This window comes from Lepidochelys olivacea, assembly GCF_965140295.1.
Source record: "Lepidochelys olivacea isolate rLepOli2 genome assembly, chromosome: 1".
Classification (NCBI taxonomy): Eukaryota; Metazoa; Chordata; order Testudines; family Cheloniidae; genus Lepidochelys; species Lepidochelys olivacea.
The window spans coordinates 189,445,960-189,469,005 of record NC_140411.1 but is presented as its reverse complement, the minus strand read 5'-3'; the positions used below and the strand labels follow the sequence as shown (position 1 = coordinate 189,469,005).

The 23,046-nt window shown below is 41.4% G+C and overlaps 1 protein-coding gene across 1 annotated transcript in view; it reads right to left on the bottom strand.

Annotated features, from left to right (window-relative positions):
• The window catches only part of GABRR3 (gamma-aminobutyric acid type A receptor subunit rho3), a gene marked incomplete at both ends in the record, with an annotated part of 44,763 nt that extends 23,463 nt beyond the window's left edge, over window positions 1-21,300 (bottom strand). The window contains 3 exons of the mRNA XM_084614588.1: window positions 4,592-4,659; window positions 16,956-17,068; window positions 21,161-21,300. Coding sequence (XP_084470714.1) covers window positions 4,592-4,659; window positions 16,956-17,068; window positions 21,161-21,300 — 321 coding nt within the window. The remainder of the gene's footprint in view (window positions 1-4,591; window positions 4,660-16,955; window positions 17,069-21,160) is intronic.
• Window positions 21,301-23,046: the final 1,746 nt, after the last annotated feature.

Below are 23,046 nucleotides of genomic sequence, written 5' to 3'. Positions count from 1 at the left end.
GAGGTTAGCAATGCAAAAATTGTGGGCGCTGCTGACAACTGCTGCTCGATATGCCCTTATGTCTTGGACAGATGACCTGAATTTCCAGCTAATGCAGATGTGGTTAATCTGATTTTTTATTCTGCCATTTGGTGAAGTCCATGTTTCTTTATTTTTAACCTCATCTTGCTGTGGCTGCTCGTCCCAAGCCCTGATAAAGTGGGGAGGGCTGAGTGCAAAGCAAACCACCTAGTCATGTAAAAAGACCTCACTGGTTTTAGAAATGGAATCAGGCTACTGTCCCAGTAAAAATGAACACTGCCAGCTCCTCATGCTGTATGAAGGGCTTCTGGTAAAAGCAAATCTCTGGAAACCAGGATCCTGGTTTGATGCTGGCAGCAAGAAAACACTTCAGAGTTGGTTACTGGAACTTGAGAATGTAAGCAGGGTCTGAATGAACTCTCCCCTAACAGCAAGCAAACTGTATTTACATGAACACATGTAACTCTGCTTAGATATCCAGCAGATAGAGCAGTGTTGCTCAAAGTGATCAACTTTGGCTGGTGCTGGGTTACAAATCACTTTAGTACTGAATGCAAGGACAGTGAAATGCTGTTATCAGTGTTGTATGAATAAAGGGGAGCAGAACTGTGCTTAACCTGTCCCAAATGAGCAGGTCACCCGCAGCTGAAAGGACCTCATTAAGCCAGGGGCTTGAATGTCAGAGCCCTATGAAAGTAAGAGGGGAGGGGACAGGTGTCCCAGGAGGTGTAGATTCTCCCTAAGGGTCCCCAGTCTGGTTTAACCTATTCCTCCCCACTCTTCAAAGATAGAGCTAAATAGTCTCCATTAGGAGCCTCTGTTATTTTAAGTGCTTAAATGAGAGCTGAAACCACTTGTGATGGGACAGCATTTCTGCCCAGCCTGCTAAAAGTTGAAAATCACTAAAAGCTGACCATCACTAAGAGACTGACCTGCAGAGGTCACAGCAGAGAGGCAAGAGTGGCGAGCAATCGGCCTGCGGGAGCGGAATGAGCGGCTGGCAGGGCGGCCAGCCAGAGCAAGTGCTCAGATGGTGGAGCAAGCAGGTGCCTTCTTCTCTGAGTGGGAGGTGAACTCACACAGATGCACCTCTGAACCCTGGGTCCTCACTGACTAAGGACAATCACTGTGAGTGGGGTATGGTGAGAGAGCAGAGAGGGGCACAGAAAAGGAACTTTTGCTTGTAGAACTCAGGACCGTGAGGTAGAAGGTACTGCCCCATGCACTCTGGGGTGGGTGTCCTGTTCACTGTTTTATGATTATGAATCCTCCTTGTGGCATTTTCCCTAATTAACGTCAGGTGACTTCTCTCCTTTCATTAAAAGTTTCTTTTCAACACTCAGACTTTGTGCTTCCAAGAGGGGAAGTATTGCCTCTCAGAGGTGACCAGGGGTGGGGTATAATTTTCCCAGGTTACTGGGTGGAGGCTCAAGCAGGTTCTGTGTTGTACTGTTGAAAAGAAACCCCTAGATATTGAACCCAGCCCTGACGGCTGACGGCTCCACCTGGCAGAAGGGTTACAAGAACAATGTTTCAAACATGAAAGATCTCACAGCTCATGAGGGAGATGGACAATTATCGATTTGAAATCCTGGGTATCACTGAGAGCAAATTGATAAGTGTATATGAGAAGGACTTCAAGAAAGAGAAGAAATATTTCATTTACTCAGGTTGTAGTGAAAGCAAACACTCAGAGGAGTAGCACTCATTATGACCGATTCTGTGGAAAAATCACTCATCAATGTAGGAACCTATTAACCAACGCCTCCTATATGCCAGAATCCAAACCAGATTCCTAAAGCTGTCAATCATATAGTGCTATAGTCCAACAAAGGAACTTAGCGATGAGGATAAAGATGACAGAATACCTAAACATGACTTACTCCTTGTGATAGGTGACTTTAATGCTCAAGTAGGATGAGTGGTGAAGTATGTGTTGGGAACTAACAACCAAAATGGCAAGAGACCCACTGAATTGCACATGGTGTACAACCTAGTTCTTGTGAGTACTCTGTTCCCTAACAAAGACATGATTGCACAGGCAAACTTAATTCTGGCATTTCCTAACTTTTCAGTGCTTGACTTTGCAACCTTAATGTTCTTTTAACATACTTTCTTTTTTTGGTAATACATATATAGTCACACACAGGTACCGGCTCATAATGAGCTTGGATATATTGACATTCCATTTACAGTGAAGTAGAATGAAATTCTCAAATTATTCTGTTGTAATGCCACGTGCAAATGGCAATTCCACCTCACTTTCTGACTGGGCTGCTCGTAAATGGCCCGACTGAGCCTGTCCATACTATTAACTGAGTTTGTACCTAATTAATTGCATGGTTGATGCTAAATTCTACACTGGATTTGTGTGCATGCACAACATGGCTAATATGCAGTTAGTAAGCTGTGACAACTAGCCATATGTCCCTATGCCCGGGGCCTAAGCTAGCAACATAGTTTCCTTCCAGTAAGCAGATCATAACACTTATTTTGTTGTGTAGACAAGACCCACTAATCACATTTGTTTACCTGGCTGGTTGGTTCTCCTCTCTCCTAGCTCTCTGGGCGCTACGACATTCTGGAGCACAATACCCCACATGCTGCTTGTACAGCAGCATGTGCTTGTCCTCTGGGCACTCCAGCTCCTGCTGGGGCACTACAATATAGCTGATCAGATTTCCCAGACTGAATTGATAAAAACTCAGTTAGGCAGTGGGATAGGTGTGAACATGCACACACATGGTTGGTCTGTGGAAAGACACTGCTGTGTGGACACAAATGATTTGTGTTTATTGTACTCAGGTAACATGAAGGAGTCATGAACTTATAACAGAGTTTTTCTGAGCAATGTAGACAGGGTCAGTGTTTACCAATATCCATGCTATGCTACAAGGCCTACTTATTATGGAGAGGTGGCAGCCCCTGTCGTTATATTTGCAGTCAGCTTCCATTATAACTTTTTGTCCTTAGTATCTTTGGCTTGGAAAATGTATTTACCTTGAAAATCCCATTCTGACTCTAAAGGCAAAGAAGAACAAAAGATCTTTTGGGGTTTGGAATATATACAGGCTTTTGCCAGGATGAAGTGAGATTCCTTTCCCCTTTGGGCATTAACAAAAGAATAATGACAGTCCTTTATGAACACTGAGTCAATCTGTAAAGTTTGTTAATTAATACATTTTGTAAAAATCTCATCTGCATTTAGTTTTTGATCAGTGCATTTTATAAAATAAATAAATAAATAAAATACATGCAATATCATGAATTTCATATATAAGTAAACTAGTAGGACAAAAATGTGTACCAAAGATTGTAAAAATATATTTTACTGTGTTATATTATTTGAGACATAGGATGTGCACGAATGCAGAGTATATTGGAATGCACAGTGAATTGTTATGCACGTGCAGAAAGAGAAAGAGGTAAAGTTGCAAATATGGTTATAGCTTTTCCATAATCTGACTGCTATGTGCTTTACTGTGCAAGCCTAGCCTGACTGCGCAGTTTATTTTGTTGGAATAATTACAGTGAAAAAGGAACTCAAAAGATATTTAGGCTCTGATCCTGTAATGTGATCTACTAGTATGGACCTCTGAGCTCTTGTGGCATCGCACTTACTTCAGTGGGATTCCACATGAGAGTAATGGGCCCCATACCAAGATCAGGGCCTATGGCCTAAAACTGCCTTTGAAGTGAGAATTTAATATTGTAAATGTGCTCTTTATTCAGCGTTAACCTGTGTGGTCATTCTAGGATTGAACAACGCAGCAATAATGTAAGTGAAGCTGTGAATATGGTATGAACAGGATGCATTCACAACTTCATGTTCTTGACTAGCAGTAAGAGGGTTTCCCTCTCCAATACTGTGTGCATAGGAAGGTTTTTGGCAGATTCTTCCACCACTGCTGTGTTACTATTGCAGCTGAACTAGCAATGATGTACTAGTGTGTACCAGATACTGGCATCTGCCTACCAACTAACAGTAGGTCTGTATGGCATAGTGGTAAAAATGCGGGTGGCCAGTATACACTACCACTTAGACCACTGCTAGCCCCAGTGATACTACACCAGTGCTATAGCAATGGAGGGACACAAGGCTCAGTGTAGGCATTATGTCTTTGAGCGAGAAAACCTCTTAGTGCAAGTCAAGGACATAAAGCTGTGATGCAGAATGAATGAAAGTTGCCTCTGTGCACAGGACCTGCACAAGCTAAGGGCTTGCAGAGTGATTTTCAAAGATGTGTGACACCCAGGAACTCCCCCTGAACTTAACAGGAACTATGGAGTGCTCAATACTTTTGAAAAATCAGGCCATTAAGTGCTTTGTCTCTTGGTACATAGGAGACATTTAACACATATTCACATGTAACATCTATTAATTTCAATGGAAATAACTTTAATGTATCAAGATGACAATATAATCTCGTAGGATTCTACTTATTTAACTATATTGGTTCTACATCAGAATCTTGGAGGGTTATTTCTGAAGCCTATGTGATCCCAGAGTTTTGGTTACAATTCTGTTTTCCATCAGTTTTAGTAACAGGATTTAAGTGATAAAACTTACCATGTCAACTTCTGAAATGCTGTCAATACTTTCCACCTGCACATCAATGCCCACTGGTATCGGTGAGCCTTCAAAATAGCAGAACAAAAAATGTGATCTGAAGTGACAAATGTTTTTAATATAAACCTATATGTTAATATAAACCTAAACAACCTGCATTGTTCACCACCTCCCCACACACATGCTGCCTTGAATTAATTTTAAAACTGTTGTGTGCACTGAATCCAACCTTAATAACCAAATGAGAAAGTCAATGACAATGAAAGAAAACCTGATATTAAAAATCTGATCAAATAAGCACATGTCCTTCAGAGATCTCTCTGCAACCTAGCACAGGGTATGACTGGGATTTACAGCAGGGCCCTGAAGTTTGGTGAGCATAAGAAAATTTTCTTATGATTCTGAAACTAATGAAGCTTACACAACTCATTAGAATGGCCCTGTGGAAAACTTACATAAATACCTGTATCAAATACACCAATGCTTGTAAAGACTACTTAATAGTGAAAACATTTCCTCCTCCTTCTAAAGAAAATTATTTATTATACTTCTAAAGTAACTTTACCAGGTAACTAATAAAAGTTTATCCTATAATAACTTGAAATGGATATATAGGTCCAATAAATGGGAAACCTGCTCATTGACTGCTAAGTAAAACGATATTCTAATCTGTTTCTCAGTGCTGGTGTAACTACACTGGTACTAACAACAATGCAACATAAGAACGGCCATACTGGGTCGGACCAATTGCCCATCCAATCCAGTATTTTGTCTTCTGACTGTGGCCAGGGCCAGGTGCTTCAGAGGGAATAAACAGAACAGGTAATTATCAGGTGATCCATTCCCTGCCACTCATTTCCAGATTCTGGCAAACAGAGACTAGGGACACTTCAGAGCATGCAAGCACTAGGGAAGACATAGCTCCCATGTTTTTACCACCACATCATGAAAACCTGCTCACCGAAATATTAATTATTATATGACTATGGAATGGCAGTAAGGACACTGGCTGTGATGACCAGGGAGAGTATGGGAGAATATAGATAGATACTAATTTAACTGCTGTAAGATTTTATAAATAAATTAAAATCCTGATCAAGTATTTTGCAAGTCAAAGCTCCCATTCTGCCCACTATTCTGAATTTCAGAGCTCTGGACAGCAAATATAAGTTAAAAATCCATCTACAAAACACAGGCAGAACAGCTAGGTGACTGCCACTGACACATACTGGAACTTTTTTGGTCTTAAAAATATAAAAAAGTGCAACACTAAAGTTAAAATTAAAACAAGGTCAGGAAATGCAGAAGTTAAGGTTCCCAGACCAATGCTAACAGTTATGCTTTACATATACATGAGTTATCCAGTATATTTTACAGTGAAGATCCCAAGCCTGAAAAAACTTAAGCATGTGCTTTACTTCAAGCACATGAGTAGAGACAGTAACATTAATGGGATTGCAGAAGTCTGACAAAGCAGAATTTGGGAGCACCGTAAGTGCAACCTACATCTAAAATAAAAATAATATTACGTTTGTAGGATTGTGGCTTTGAAGCCAATTGAACTACTCACACGCATAGTTATAAACATGCCAAAGCATTTGCAGAATCATTACCTCAGTCAATAACATGGAACAAGAGAAACAGGAACAGAGCATGCACCTGCAATACGGCTGAGACATGGTTGCTGTCAGAACATTTGGACTATAGGGGAAAGAAACAGCTGAGGATGTGGGAGAAAGTCCAAGAGAGCTCAACATGAGAGGAGAGGAGAAGAGAGGAAATAAATTTGCATTTAACAATTATTGACCATAGATGATATTATTTTCACATCTCTGATGCTTAATAAATTATTTTAAAAATGTAAATGAAGGCACCTCAATACAGTATACATTATTTTCATTGCTCTGAACTAATTTATGTATACAAAAAGAGAGAGGGAGATTTTTCTTACATTAAGAAACTTTACATAAAATTAAAAGTAATACGTTGTATCTGACCCCTTTAAATCTCTCTCTGCTTCTCCTGCTTCTTTTTGGCAGCTCTCAAGGCTGTAGTAGCTTCTGCAGCTGCTGTGTCTCCAGCCTCAAATGGGCGTTTAGGTCGGTAAATCTATGTAGCTATGGATTCACTGGCCACTACCTCCCCTCTGCACTCGCCTAACCCCACCCCTCACTCTGAGCTAGGGCAGATCAAGCACTCACAGAGCTCTAATCCACCAAGTGCAGGAGGTACAGACTTCTCCACTCCTTTTGATCCTAATTTGGCAAAGTTCTTAAGCACATGCTTAACTTTAAATACGTGTTGTCCCTTTAATTTCAGTGGAACTGCTCACATGCTTAATGGTTCAGCATGTGCTTAAGTACCTTGCTGAATTGGGGTCTTTCTATACCCTGTCCCTCCCCTACCATGCAACAAATGCATACTGGTTCTTCTCTGTTCTGGACTTTTTGGTTCTATTAGTTGGGTTGGAGCATTTGGCCCTGTGAGTCAGAGCCAGTTTCCACTGAAATCAATGGTAATTAACCATGGGAACAGATGACCAAGGGAGGAGATAAATTCTCCATCACTTGGACTCTACATTGAGATTGGATGTTTTTCTAAAAGAAAGGGCTTTAGTTCAACCACAAGTTGTTGAGTCACTGGATGAAATTCTATGCCCTGTGTTATACAGAAGGTCAGACTAAATGAACATCATAATCCCTTCTGGCTTTATTAATCAATGAAGGAATGGAGAGGCATCTATTGATATAAAGAGCACCGGGCTGAGTCCTAAAAGAGAAAGAAGAATTAACAACTCACTCTCTCCCAGAGGTGGAGTTGATCAGAGTTGAGGTACAGAGACGGGACAGAGTAGAAAAAGCTTGCGCTGATGGTGTCTATGCCACAATGCTGCTGTTAATAAATTGGGAACTTCAGTGTCTGAGGCTGACAATGAAAATAGTATCAAGAGAAAATCTGGGGTTTTATTTTCCCAGTTTGACAAAACGGGGGGATGGGCAAGAGGAGTTTGAGCAGCTCCAGTTAGCGTATTTCCACAAATCATTATTTTAGAGGGATTAGTGATTTTCACAATGGAAGTTCCGCAGACTTTCAAGGTAATTTCTCCTCAGCAGCAAAACCAAATTATTTTCAGATGGATTTATATTCATGCAAACTTAAGTACTGCCTTGTGGAATCAGTTTTTCTTCATTTTATTTATTTTAGAAGGTTTAAACCAAGCAAATGTTTCTCTCATGAGTGCGGAGTTTATTTTAATCAGCAGCCTGAGTGAAAGATAATAGATGCATATGCACGTTACGTAACTTTTTCTAAAACTGAAGGTCCTCACAAATTCTGCAGCATGTTAGGGTCAATTTGTATGGTAGGAATGACAAAATCCTATGACAGACTTTAGAGAATTCTAAGGCATTTTTGTGCAGTTATACCTTTTACCATGTAGTTGCTGCACTGCACCTGCATTTCCATAGGATACACGTAGAATTTAGGGGAGTCAGCTAGTGAATTCCAGAAGCTTTGATCCTTCCACAGTGCCATGATAATCAGATCATTCATTACCCATGAAATAACTTAACCCTTTCTTTTTTGTTCCAGTTTGGAAAAATTACAATCTTCCAACATTAAGAAAGAGGGTCAATTACTAGTGAATGGTTTGCTATTTTTCCAAGCTCCCACTACTAGATGGAGTATCAGACCTCTTCCAGTTGCATGCAGTTGTAACAGGGTGTGTTGGCTTTTTAAGGAGGCTACAGAACCAGCATAGCCCCCTCACCTCTCGAGTTCTGAGACCTAATGGGAGTTGTAGGCTCTGCAACAATGCATATTGGGAAAGGGGGAGGCATATAAAAAAGCTCCTGTTCCCTCTGGCAAGGCAGGGAACAAGGAATAAGTAAGACCTAATGATGCTCCCTCCTGAAAAGGGCCTCGGAGGGAGGTCAGGTGGACAGAAGGGTCAGGGAACCACAGGGAGAAGAAATTACTGTGGAATTTGTTACAGTTCCCTGGGGGGACAGAGCTCGGGGGACGGGGGGGGGGGGCGGAGTAATAAAGGGTATTTTATCTTTGTTCATCTGTTTGAAGTATTTGAGATGGGATGGTGCCAGAAGTAGCCAAGGCCTAGGATGGAAATTAGAGGACTATCAGAGTGAAGGAAGAGGACTTGGGCAAGAAGAGCAGACGGGGCTTGAAACGTTTATTGAGTGCTATTTTCCTGTAAAGACTGTATCTTCCAAAAGAGGGTGGGAGGAAGCCCCCTTCACTCCCTGCATCACTAGGGGAAAATGTGTGCAGTGTGCAATAGGGAACATACGATTTCACTCCAGTGTAAATGTGAACAGAGACTACACACGTGCTTAAGTCTACGCTTAGATAGTTCTTTTCATCTGTAGATCTCAAAACACTTCACTAAGGTGGACAAGTAGAATTTTACTGTACATGTAGGGAAACAGAGGCACAGAAAAATCAAATAATTACCCAATATATAGTCATTGCAAATCTAAACAAATTAAAAGGTGAGAGAAAATAAAAAGTTGAGGCTAGAATTGAAACGAGCTGGAGAGTCAATGAGGACAGAAGACCTAGGAGAGCTCATCCAAGTAGCAGAAGATTCAGAGGAGATTGCTCTTGCACAAAGAGAAGAAGAGGATGCCAGATGAATGAAAGGAGGGATGTGTGGTAGACTCTAGCAAGTCCTCAGCAGGTGATGGTAGAGCAAGACAGTGACTTTTAAAAAAGACTTTCAAATAATGTAGTTAAGAAACACTAAACAGGAAGATTATTTAAAAGGAATTCAAAGAGCAGCTCTCTCTAACCACCTCTCTCAAATGGGAGAGTTCTGCCTGTCAATCCAGTCTGATTGGTGACACAATAGATCATAGCTGGACAGGAAACATCATTTTGATATCTGGAAGTGATCATTTGCCCAGAGTTTAAAGTAAGAGCGTGGAAGTTCTGCGTGGTGTTAGCAATGCAATTTATTTTCTCCCTCCTCCTGTAGTCCAAGTTGGATTATTTTCTAAGAGTTCCACAATACCTAACAGACAGCTAGGAGACTTAAGGCCATGATATTTTTAAAAGGGCATTATAAGATATTAAGAGATTTGCATGTGGATCCACTGACTTTCCTTTCCTTTCCTTGGGTAACATGACATGTACTTTTAGGCAATTACAATTTCTGAGGATGAGGTTTGCACTACTGTACAGTTGCTAAATACATAATCCCTCCCTGCTCCCCCATTGGCAGAGGAACACATCATGCTCACTCACGTTGGTCTGGCTTTCAAAAGGACAATAAAAGAAGGAACAGAGTCTCCCCACAGTTCAACCTTTCATCAGGACTGATTAGTACTGTAGTAAAATTGGAACAGAAGCAATGCGGGTACAGGTAATGCTAACAGGAGCTAATGGTATGTGGAATCATAATTTAGGCTGCCTCCATACTACAGATTAAATTGTTTTAGCACATTAGGAGCAATTTAAGCAGATTAATGGCTAGGGGAAGTTGTGTAGATCATGGCATCAGGGAAGTGGGCAGCATTCAAGCAGTGGGGGTGTAACAATGCTGGTTCTGGCGGGACCCAACTGAGAGTGCCAATTCAGGACAAATTGCTTAAAGCAGGGCAGTTATAGCCCAAGGGTGGGGTTTTTCCACCTCTAAGGCAAACCAAACCAGCCAGACAGAGAGGACTTTGGTTTTACCCCACAGGCTAATCACAAGTCACAGAAGCAATTCCCTTAGATACTCCAGTTTCCCAGTATCACCACCAGTGCTACTCATTATGGAGACAAATGGTTATGAAAACCAATACCCCAGTAAAAGAAAAAAGGTTCTCCCAATCCCAAAGGACCAAGCCCCAAACCCAGGTCAATATACAAATCAGATCTTACCCACAAATCACGCTGTTGCCAATCCTTTAGAATCTAAATCTAAAGGTTTATTCATAAAAAGGAAAAAGATATAGATGAGAGCTAGAATTGGTTAAATGGAATCAATTATATACAGTAATGGCAAAGTTCTTAGAATAAACTGCAGGTTCAAATCAAGTCTCTGGAGTACATCCACAGCTGGGATGGGTCTTTCAGTCCTTGGTTCAAAGCTTCAGTGTAGCAAAGTCCTTCCAGAGGTAAGAAGTGGGAATGAAGACAAGATGGAGATGAGGCATCAGCCCTTGATAGTCTTTTCCAGGTGTAAGAACACCTTTTTGTTCTTACTGTGGAAAATTACAGCAAAATGGAGTTTGGAGTCACATGGGCAAGTCCCTGCATACTTTGCTGAGTCACAAGGCGTATCTGCCTTCTCTCAATGGGTCAATCATATAGCTGATGGTCCTTAATGGGCCATCAAGCAGGCTAGGCAGAGCTGACACCAACTTGTCTGGGGTGTCACCCAGAAGCATAGCATGATTTTGAAATACAGACAGTATAGAACCAATATTCATAACTTTAACTACAAAAATGATACACACATATAGACAGCATAATCATAACCAGCAAACCATAACCTTGTCTTAGACACCTTATTTGACCCCCTTTATACAAGATTTGGTGCCACTACAGGACCTTGGTTGCCAAAATTATCTATACGGTCCCAGATTATATCAATAACGTCACAGGGGTATATTTGTATGGACAGACGCGTGCGCTCTATGACTATGATGACACAAATTGGACGGTTTCTGTTGACGCTAGCCTTTACTTGGGAAGCAAACCGTTTTAGGGCTTGTCTAAACACAAGGGTTTACTTTGCACTAACTTTTGAAATGGCCTGCATACACATGACACAAACCCTTAAGAGAGTAACTCTGCAGTCTATACTACACTTACAAAATGTAATAAATTCCTTGTGTATTGAGTTAGTGCAGACTAATGTTCATGGGTATACCTCACTCTTATGCTGTACCATTCTGGGACTTCTGAAGGACAATCCAGCAGGTTCAGCATTGCTGCAGAGATTTGGAGTAATTCCCAAATTTGAAACAAGACAATGCACTGTGGGATGGAGTTGGGAAGACTGGCTGAAGTGCAGCTGCAATGCTTGTGGCTTCTTGAGCTCACACTGGGGAAAACTTATTCTAAACTGCTCTAGCCCAGCCACACCTAAGATAAAGATTGTTCCTTGCTGCTGCAACTAGCCACTACAATTAAAGCTTGTAAAATGTCTCCGGCAGCTTTTGTTTTGACTCAAGATGTTGTACAAGCATTGTAAACTCAAGGTGCCCCAAGCAATGGTTTCCTTTAATTTTTACATTTTTTTTGGAGCAAACAGGGCCTGTGTGTGAAAGAAGGTGTTTGTAGCTGCCTACCTGTGACACTCAAACTACAGAGCTGTGAAATGAAAAAGAAGCAAAGAGAAAATCCAGCCAAGGAAACAATGTGACAGCCAAGCTTTGGGAATAAATTATTATAACACTGAGTCTTTTTCTTTTTTTTTTTTTTAAATGTTTGAGTAGAGCCAGAGCTATGTTCTGAATTATAGGTTTGGTTCACTTAACCTCATTTTATAATGAGCTGCAGGCAAAGCAGCATTTCTTTGGCAAGAAGTAGAAACAGCACATTAATAGCCTGCTGGTTTTGATTCATCTTGACATATCCTATTTGTGGGGTTTACATATGCAAATTAATCTATTAATAAATTAGTAATGTCAGAACTGAATTTTAAAAACATCATTTGTTAAGAGTCAGAAGGACAAATTATGCTTGCACTTACACCAGCATACATCTGGTATAACATCACTGATTGCAATGGAGTTATACCACATTTACACCTACGTAAGTGAAGCAGGATTTGGCTCAATCATCCTAAAATAGGTGTTCTCACCTCCACAGGGCCACAAATATAGGCGGTACAAAGAAAACTTAAACTGGACAGATTTGAACTGAAGAATTCCCCCGGCAGAGAAATTCACAGAGGGAATTTCTGTGAGCTTTAGGCTGATGGACGGTGGGTAGCCAGATGCTCTTACCCCTGGAGTAAGGGGAAGATTATTTGTTGTGGGAGGAGACTCAGTTGGGCTACGTTACCAAAATCTTTGGGCCCAGCTCCATGATGTAACACCTGGGAAACCCAATGGGGTGTAACTGAGGACAGAATTTGACCTATTTAAAAAAATTCTTTTGCTTTTAAAATACACGCTCTTTACCCAACTGTTCTGACCTGATTTTCCTCCCCTTCAGTATTGTTAGCTAATGCAGCTAACTGAGCTGAATAAATCATGCTATGGGGCACAAGTGCATGTGGCAGATACAAGTCCACCAGGAATCACAATGATGAGAAGCTCTGTCTATTAAGCTTGGAAAAAGCATCAGCTTCTTGAATGCACAAAACCGGAGTGCTGTAAATCTCCCCGCCCAGCCCACCCCCATCATAAAGCCAGATTATGGCTGATGCTGGGCAGATGCAGTAGGGGGGAGAAAGCACAGCAGGCCCTCTTCCCCACTCCAGGGTATCTCTGCAGGTTGCAGCTGTAGTTAGGCAGGCTGTACTGATAGAGCCAGTCGGCCCCAGAGAGCGGTGCTTACAATGGCCAGGGCCCCACACTCTTCATGCACACCAGGAGAGCTTCTCTGGAGGATAGCTCAGTGGTTTGAGCATTGGCCTGCTAAACCTAGGGTTGAGAGTTCAATCCCTGATGGGGCCATTTAGGGATCTGGGGAAAAAATTGGGGATTGGTCCTGCTTTGAGCAAGGGGGTTGGACTAGATGACCCTTCCAACCCTGATATTCTATGATAAAGAGATTGTGCTTCTATGAAGTAAGAGCTATAACTTTTTCAGGTGGTCGCACATGCCACTAACCAACATGCTCCTGGGGTGTCTTTGGAGGCACTGGGCCCAATTCACCTTGGCCCTGCACCTCGTGTAGTCATTGCATAGCTGCTAAAATACGCTACCCCAGCAGAGGGGGGGGCATTTGCACCCATTTTACACTGGGGTAAGTGATGCACAAGGGTAATAGTGAATGGAGCCCAGACCGCCTCCAATGCTACTTCAGTGTAGCGCCTCCTCTTTTTCACCAGCATCTCTCAGGCTCTAAAGAGACTCAATTAAACCTCTATGGTGTGGAAAGAACTACATCCCGAACAGATTGTTTCCCCACTAATTAGTATTTCATGGCTTCCCCCACCTCCACACCACACCACCAATTCCCCTCAGTTACCTGTACGGTCAGAGTGAGAAACCATAGCCAGACAACACGCTCCCTCAAAAGAAAAAAAGTCTTTAAAATAAAACAGGCCAAACCATTCAGCTAATAAGCGAATAATCCATAGAACAGTTTCAAAGGGTAATTTTAATGCTATCATACCACTGTGATGTTTAAAGGAGGGTTTTTTGGTTGGCTAGTTTTTGTGTGAGTCCAGAGCTGCAGAGACCAATGGTGACGACATCCAGATTAAAGAGAACAAAATCTATTATCTGTCTCCAGATTTATTCAATAATACTAGTCCAATTTCCAGCTTCCAGGAATAATTATAGTACTGCACATGGTTCACATCCTCCAAGTAATACCTAACCTATATTTTAAACTAGGCTGTATTGTTCGTATTGACTCTTTTCCTTTGGTGTCTTTAACAGTACACATTCCCCATCACCAATTGCATCTCATCCTGTATTTAAGCTTCCCTTTGCGAAACACTTCAGCTTTAGATGAAAGTCAATCTCCTTGAAGGAAATGCATATCCTGTATCTTTTCTGTCCCGGGATTAATTAAGGTACCCTATCCAAAGTCATGTTCTGATTGGTTAGTTGAGGCTTGGCCCTTTTGATGATGTCACAACTGTGTATTAACTACCAACAGAAGCCTTGATTCACCATTGTGTTACTCATGGAGTACTTCACAGAGAGCTATTTGCTGTCATGGAAATGCTTTTTCCTTCCACAGATGGCATTTCCATAAATTACAATTCCTTGAGTGGAAAAGCAGGAGGGAGGAACACCGAGGTAACTTGCAAAGCCATTGACTGATATATTTCAGATTACTAGCTTCACCTGTCTTTCAGAAATAGCTTTCAGCGAACATCGTGGTGGGGTTTCATTGTGATAAGGAGACTTGCCTGTTGGAAAACAGACCAAGACCACTAGCCGGCCACCAGACAGTAATGATATTCAGTTACTAACATCTGGATTTAAGTCGGCAATCTTTAACAATCCTCTGAGCTATCCAGTCCACCACGACCAGGAGATTTTCATTGTCCCACGTCCAGTTTGCCTGTCATGGGCCAAATCCTGCAGAGCTTCAAACAAAACTCTAATTGACTTGGCCTTATCATAGAATCATAGAATATCAGGGTTGGAAGGGACCTCAGGAGGTCATCTAGTCCAACCCCCTGCTCAAAGCAGGACCAATCCCCAATTTTTGCCCCAGACTTATTTGGTGACTTATTAAAGCAAGACTTGCTTAGCCTTCCCTTTCAGGATATGGCTGTGCCTCAGGTTCCCTGTTGGCTGGCTGTCTCCCTTCTCCATGTCAGGGATAGTTTTAGCCCTCCGTTCCCAAGGTAAGCAAGAGTCCAATGGAAAATGTCCAAACAAAAAGGCTTCACTCGGTTTGCTCTCTGAGCCACAACCCTCCTTCCAGGGACCTTGGGAACTTTTCCCCTTCTGAGACAACCAACTGGTTACAGAGGTATCAGCACATTGCTTCTTGAAGGCAGAGCTGAGGCATAAGTGGGCCCATGTTCTCCTTCTGCCAAAGCCTTCAGTCCTGAGCAGGGGCATCATTTGCTATGAGGCAGGGCAGACTCAGTTGCCCCTGCCCAGATTTTTGTTTGGCCTCCAATAGACTTTTCATAGGTCTATATGCTCCACTATTTCTCCCCCGGCCTTTGCAAGATATAATAAATCACAAAGAATATTCTATATGCTGACACAACTTTGGCCCCCCCTAGAATTTTTCTGAAATGACACCCATGGCCCTGAGGCCCTAAACAATAAAGTAGCTATCTGCTCCAGCCTTAGACATTCCCACTTCACTCTTCCTTCCCATCCCATAGCCCCTGAGTTATTGCTTGCTTGTCTGTCTGATTCTTAGGCCTTCTCTCTTGCTCTTTTCCAGGCTTCTTCATTACAGCCCATCCCACACTCCTTCTCTGTTGGTAGCCCCACTCTAGGTCTTGCCCACCCAGACCCAGTTGCTGAAGAGTAACGGTGGTGGGCGGTGCTGCTACTCTCTTTCTCTGGGTCTCTTTTTTGTGGAATGAAGGGGAGCATATTTATAGCCCTTTCTATTTCCCAGCATTTCTTGCTGTAGCCTGCAGTTCCTATTAATTCATCCAGGAATTACAACCCCTCAGAGTGCTTTAATCCTGGGCCAAGACAGTAACAGGAATGTTGGGCCTGGGGACTGCCTTTAGCCAGCATGTGCTTTTACAAAGGCCAGCTTAAACAGCACTGCATTCTGTGCAGCACTTTTTCTAAAAAACTACTTCCACTATAGCCAGCTATATACACTGCAAGTACGTAGTTCTGCTCTGATTAGCTACTGGCAGTTTCCATGATTTGCACACTGTGGGCTACATTATCAGCTAGTGTAAATAGGCCTACAGCCATTGACTTCTCTGAAGTCTATGACTATTTACAGCTGCTGAGAATCTGTCCTTGTATATTTTATTTTGTATTCACAATTTGGAGCAGGCCAGCCCGTTTCCATGAATCATGAACACAGAACTGCTGACCCTGGTTCAGAAGCGCCTTTTAGCAAGGCACCTTTCTCGATTTTAGTGTAATAACTTAGGGCCAAAAATCTGTAATTCATAGGTATGTCATGCCTCAACCTCAAAGGGACATGTCAATGTGTATCCAATGGCAGAAACTGGCCCTCTAATGGGATATCCAAATTATGAGAATCCCATATGATACCTTTTTTATTCACTTACAATGTAATTAAACAGGGAAATAACAATCATGCAAACCAATAACACAGGAGTCCAAGGGCCAATAAACCAAAAATATACGGTTGTGGTTTTTTTAATTCAGTGCTTCATGCCAACTCAATATACTCAGGAATTGGTAACTTGCTTAAAAACTTCAAAACAAATTTGATGAGTTTCAGGAATTTGCTAATTGCTACTAGACTGCACAGTTTTAGGGGGATATGTTAATGCAACGTTTTGATAAGAGAATTCTATCTGTAAGAGTAAAGATAAAAAATTACTTAGCTGTGAGTAGATAATTTGGCAACTCTTATTACAGTTGTGCAAAGAACAAAAATTGTCTTTTGTTCTAAACTATTTCTTGGTTTAAACCAAGAAGGGGAAAAATCTCAGTTAAACCTGACATTCCAACATGACCTTGCTGGGCACAGGTTTAGCAGCTTATAGTGCAAGAAGAAACTATTAAATAGTATAGAAATGTTAATGCAGCTGGCTGCTTACCTCCAAATCCAGGTCTCATTGCAAAGTCATGGTTGTCTATGCGGAGAAGCTGCTCGGCCTTTAGTGGGCGTACTTTGGTGCTGTCTAATTTCCTCGTTTTAATATCTCGTTTGCTGTGTTTTAAAAAACAATCAAGTCAGGAGCTTCATTGCTGACATTCACAGTAATGATTAAATTAGATTGAGGGGGGAGACCCAGAGTGGAAATGCACAGGACAATTGTACTGAAGGAGAACATCAACAAGATATGAAAAGTTGGGGGTGGGACACACATGTCCCCTTCCATCCCCTCAGAGGTTGCATCTCTGGGTGTGGGAGAGCATGTAACAGAGAGATAAACACTTGATGAAGAAACTGATACATTAGTTTTCACCTAGCTACCTTCTAATCCTGTTTGGAAATAACATAATATGTTTGTAGCTTTCATGTGAGCCACACTAAGTCATATGTATTACTGGGGGAGTGGCGATGACCTCATGTAGCGGTTGCTCAACACTCTTCATGAGAGCATTTCTATTGTTTTTCAGGAGCTCTGATGTCTCAATGGTTTGCAGCAGGACTCTAAAATTTGACAGTGAGATAATCCTGGGGTCAGGGAGGTGCCTTTTGGTGTCCCCCTTAAACAAATCATTCAGATTTGGCCAAGTTAGAAGCTGAAAAGGAATCACCAGTTCTAATTTATATTTTGATTACTACAGCTCATTGCTAGATTTACTGCCAAAACCAGCCAACACTCCATTAGCACTGTGCCTGGCACCATCTCAGCATGCCCTACACCACTGAACCTCCAAAGGAATACAGACAACACAGATGATCCTTTTCCTGCTGTTGCTGGAACCAGGACACCATACATGCTAGACTCATATCTAGAGACTGGTGTTAAAATTATGTTCCCTTCACAACACTTTTTATTAAGCAAAGGCTCAGACCACACAAAAAAATTACACAAGCTGGGAACAGAACCTAGGTCTTTAATGTGGCAGACTCATGTCTCACCCACACTGTCTCTCGGAAAGAATGTATTGAAGTTTAGCTTGGCTATGCGGTATGTGAAGCGTGACTACCCCTGCATATGTTTCCACTGTTTCAGTGCGTTGCGTGTCCTCCACCAGTGGCTGGCTTACCGAGACTGTTCCCAGCTATTGTAATTACTCTTTTAGTTGGTGTGGTAGAGGTCTCTGCTGAAAGTTCAGGGTTCAACCCCCTTTTTTTTGATGGGGAGGCAGGGAAACAATGTTAGTGGCACATAATAGAATTGGTTTTCCTCTTTTCCCTTTTTAAAGAAAACCCAGGAAATTACAGGATAAAAATATCAATGTTAAAAGAATGTTAAAAAGCTTGTTCAGTTATTATTTATTATATTTATCACCATACCCATGAGGAGCCCTCATCATAGACCAGGACTCCCTTGTGGCAGGCCCCAAAGACAGAACAATAAGAAGCCACATGCAGTTACTGTGAATCACGTGCTTCAAATGTACCTTTCTGCCACTCAAAGTGGATTTTCCAATGTGTTTAGTAAAATCTGCATTCACTAATGTAAAAAGCCTAACATTTCGCCAGTCAAAATGTTTTGTTCTTTATAGTAGGGAAAGGACTAGGAGAATCATCTCTTTCTCATGTACTTTTGGTTAATGCTTTAAAATCTTCTTTGCGAGAGAACGCAGATAAATAGCTTTGGAGGGGGAATTTGGGTTACGCTATTAAACCAGTGAAAGTTGTAGGTTAAGTAACATTTTTCACATGGGATTCTTTATAAAAGGCCACTCATTTAACCAAGGCCATCTCTCGGCAGCGTCCCTAATAATCCTAGTGCTGGCTGAAAGGGATTTCCCCAGGAGGAAAAAGAGGTTACTGGAAAGTTATACCCTGTTGAAATGGGCTGGAGATCATGCCCCCTTTAGAAATGATGCCAAAGAGAATCAAACAAAGAAAAATTAAATGTATTTGGCTCCTTTCTGCAGCTGCTAAACTCTGGGATCCTCTGTGGCTTGGAACCTGCAATCTAGTCCCAATTCCAAACTTAACGTTGCAAGTGGTCTATAGAATATAAGCATTTGAGGCCAGATCCTCAGCTGGCGTATATCTGCTAACTCCATGGATTTCGAGGGAGCTACGCCAATTTGCACCTGGTCCTGAAATTCCTCTCCAACTCCCTTCTCTTTGTATGGAGGTCAATGTTGTGACATGCTTCTCCCTTTTATCTTGCCTACCTCACAGGAGTGTCATGTGGATTAATTAGTTAAGCTCTTTGAAACCAAAAAAAGTTGCATTAGCACCAAATATTATTGCAATCATACGGCAATAGGTCTGTACAGTATGTCAAGCAGGATTCTACTGTGGATGCACATTCCCACTGTCAGACCCCTCTCCCATTTTGTGAATTGTTATGCCAGTGGTGGATACTGGATCAACAGCCAGAAATTCAAGTCTGCTATTCACAGAACAGGACAAGTAGAGGGAATCGTAGCATACACATCTCTCTCACATCCCTACCAACATTCCTCAACTCAGATGAGCAGGGACCACCTTGAGGTGTTAGACAGTAGGTCAGTCTCCATTCCCATGCAGTTCCTCACCCATTTGCACAACTAACAAAGTGCCAGTTATTTCCCATTTTGATAGCGGGATTTTTTTTTTAATGGACAATGAGTCCAGTGGTGATGACTCCTAGATATTCAGTTCATTTCAGACGGACTGCTGAACAGTCATAACTTTCAGGTCTGCTTAGCTTGGACTGGATTTGAACCTGTGCCTTAAAGATGAGTCATTACTAGTTCCCTGAGCCGTGCAGCTTTTCCATGCACCTCAGTTATTAAGTTACGATTGCTTCCACTACCATGTATCTCTTATACACAAATTCAGCAGGATATTCCGTGATTCAGAAGTGGTGCAGCTGCCAGAGGAGTCCAACTATGCTGTATTTTATCAACATATGGCATGACATGAATAGGCTATGAGCCCCATGCTGTCCATTATTACACAATGCTACGCATACAGAATATGGGGAAACAATCGCCCTCTCTTTCGTCCTCCCATAAATTTAACTATTTATCAAAATTTTTCCTACTTTCATGATAAGGCAGTATTTTGATGGATTGGGTTATTATTGGCAGTAGATTGAGACCTGGGATTTTTATTGACATATTATAATGTAAACATGGGAACACGTTCAAAGGCCTCACATGTATGATATGAAATTGATCTATACAAACTGTTGCTGGGGGGGGGAAAGCCATTTCACCCAGAAACTTAAATGCAAAAGGCTTTATGTCACTTTTTTTTTCCTTTTAAAGCAGCCACCTCATATTTTTTAAGCCTGCCTTTTGCTGTAATAGTTAGATGCAATAATCCCAACTAAAAACTAAATAAAATATATTAAACAGCTTAAGCTTTGGGATTTGCAGTTAGACGTGGAATAATTCCATAAATAAAGTGTCGTGGATAACTATATTCCAGAAGAGTAACATACTGTAATATTGGGGGGAGGGAGGGATAGCTCAGTGGTTTGAGCATTAAACCCAGGGTTGTGAGTTCAATCCTTGAGGGGGCCATTTAGGGATCAGGGCAAAAATTGGGGATTGGTCCTGCTTTGAGCAGGGGGTTGGACTAGATGACCTCCTGAGGTCCCTTCCAACCCTGATATTCTATGATTCTATTATTAAAATGAAAACCTACTTAAACTAGCCTTATTCTGTTGTTGAAAAAAGCATCTGCATACAATAGTTATTACACTGATATTTAGTGCAATAAAGATAATGTAATAATGATTGCATAAACCCAACTTTAGATATGAATTTGTTTCTGATGGTAGAAAAAACCTGAAACTCTTGAACGACTATATGTTGACAGCGATACAATAATCGCAATACTTAACTCTTATGTGGTGCTTTACATTTTCAAAGAGCTGTACAAACATTATCTAACTGATCACATATACACACCCACCCACATTATATAAGTATTTAGAATTATGATACAGAATGATCAGTGATGGAAACGTTACTGTAAAGTATTATTGCTATTTGTCTCATGGGGGCACCCAAAGGCCCAAGTCAAAACTGGGACCCCACTGTGCTAAGGGCTGTACAAACACAAAGATCAGTCAAGTAGGACTCTGAACAAAGAGAATACCTTCTTAGGTTTGGTGACAGACACAACATTTATTAGCAGAAGAGCAGCAGCGAGCCAGGGTATATAGCTTACCTGTTATACTTTTTCATGGATGAGCATTTCTGTTGATGATGATGATGAAAATGATGATGATCACTTTGAGAACTGACACTGGTTAGCACAGCTGTTGGCCAGAGGCAGGTGAGGAGTAGCAGCTTTATTACCAGGACCATGTCTACCAAAACAGAAATGCAATGGATTCAACCAATCCACCTCAGTGACCTTTCACTTTTAGTGGTCCTGTTATTTAGAGACAGCATACCATAAAGAGAATGCAGGTATAATGAGGCATCACTAAAAACAGAAGACAAAGGCATCCCAGTTTTGATTTCCTCTCTGAGCTCTCCTTTTATTCTAGCAAATTGCAAAAATTCCTTAAAATCCACACACGAGGGTACCTGCTGTCAAGCAGCTGCAATTTGCCTTTAGAAATGTAATAAATATAACCACTTATTTTGTTGATTCTCCGTTTGCGCCACTGCTTCCACTCTTTCAGGGTAGGTTCTTAGTCGAATGAGAGCTTACTGAGTGGGTGATAAAGCAAATGTAGCCCTGTGCAGACAAAAGGGTGATGTCAAACATTTAATCCCCCTTAATCCCACACAACACCATATAAAAATCTTTCATTGTCCTATAAAAATATGTGCTTAATGAGACAAGGTCACTAAACTAATCTTAGTTACTGTGTATATCATCAAAATAATTTTCTACACAGATCAAAATATGTCATTAATTGAGTAAGCAGCGTTTGTCCCACATATTACTGACATTATTTGCTTTTGTGATTTGGGGTAGCAAGCACAGAGTGACCAGGTGTCCAGTTTTCAACTGGAACACCTGGTCGAAAAGGGACCCTGGTGTCCCTCCACTCAGCACTGCTGATCATTGCAAAATCAGGACATAGCCCTTACACAGAGAATGATTTTCTAAAATACAAGCACCTGTTCCTCCAACTGACTTCAGTGGGACCTGTGGGAGTTCAGCACCTCTGAAAATCAGGCCTAGAATGTCTTTGAACCCTTCAGCCAAATTAGCTACAATTCACAGCACTGATCAATACTCTAGAAAATTAAATGTCAAATTCTGGGCTCTTCTTTTTCTTCACATTGGTGAACATTCAGTTTCTAGCTCTCGTAAAATACATTACAATTGAAACTACAGTCTGTCTGATTTCTTATTTTATTTGCCCACTGCACTTTTTAGTATATGCTATGAACATAAAAGGAGGGCTGCCTCAAATTTTCATAGTCCAATATCCAGCTGTACTCTCATCACTCCCATTTTCCCACACAAGGAGGCCCATTTATATCCAGTTGGTGATTCAGCTGAGCCTTTGCGGCATAAGGCCTCTCTTCTGCTTTCCTCTGAAGCTTATCTGGACCTCTGCTTATTCCAGAGCTATATATAGCAGCTGCACATTTTCATATAACCTGATATTAGGATCATAAAAAAAAATCTTTCATCCCTTGCGTTTTGCAGCACTATGTTCACAGCTTCTAAACCAGGGACTCCCCACTTCATCATTCCATCTTTGCAAGATCAATCACTGAATTAATGTTATCCCTAAATCTGCTCATTTAGTTTGGAGACCAGTAATTCTAGAAGTAAAACATATCAGTTTTACTGCCCACAGTTAAGGAACAATCCATTTTGGATGATCTCTGGAGAAATACTGGGCCAAATTCTTCCTTGACTTACACTTCTAACAACCCCATTGACTTCAGTTGTGTAAATCAAGGCAGAATCTGACCCATTACTTTGATTACCCCTTGCTGATAACACTGCTGCACCCTCCACCACACTTGTCCAGCTTCTCTTTGGGAGTTTCCAGAGTTGTTTTTTGTCTCCAGGGCTCATTTCTTCAAGAGTCTCTCAATGATTTTTGGAGAGGGCACAATCAATGAGGAGAAAACACCAAC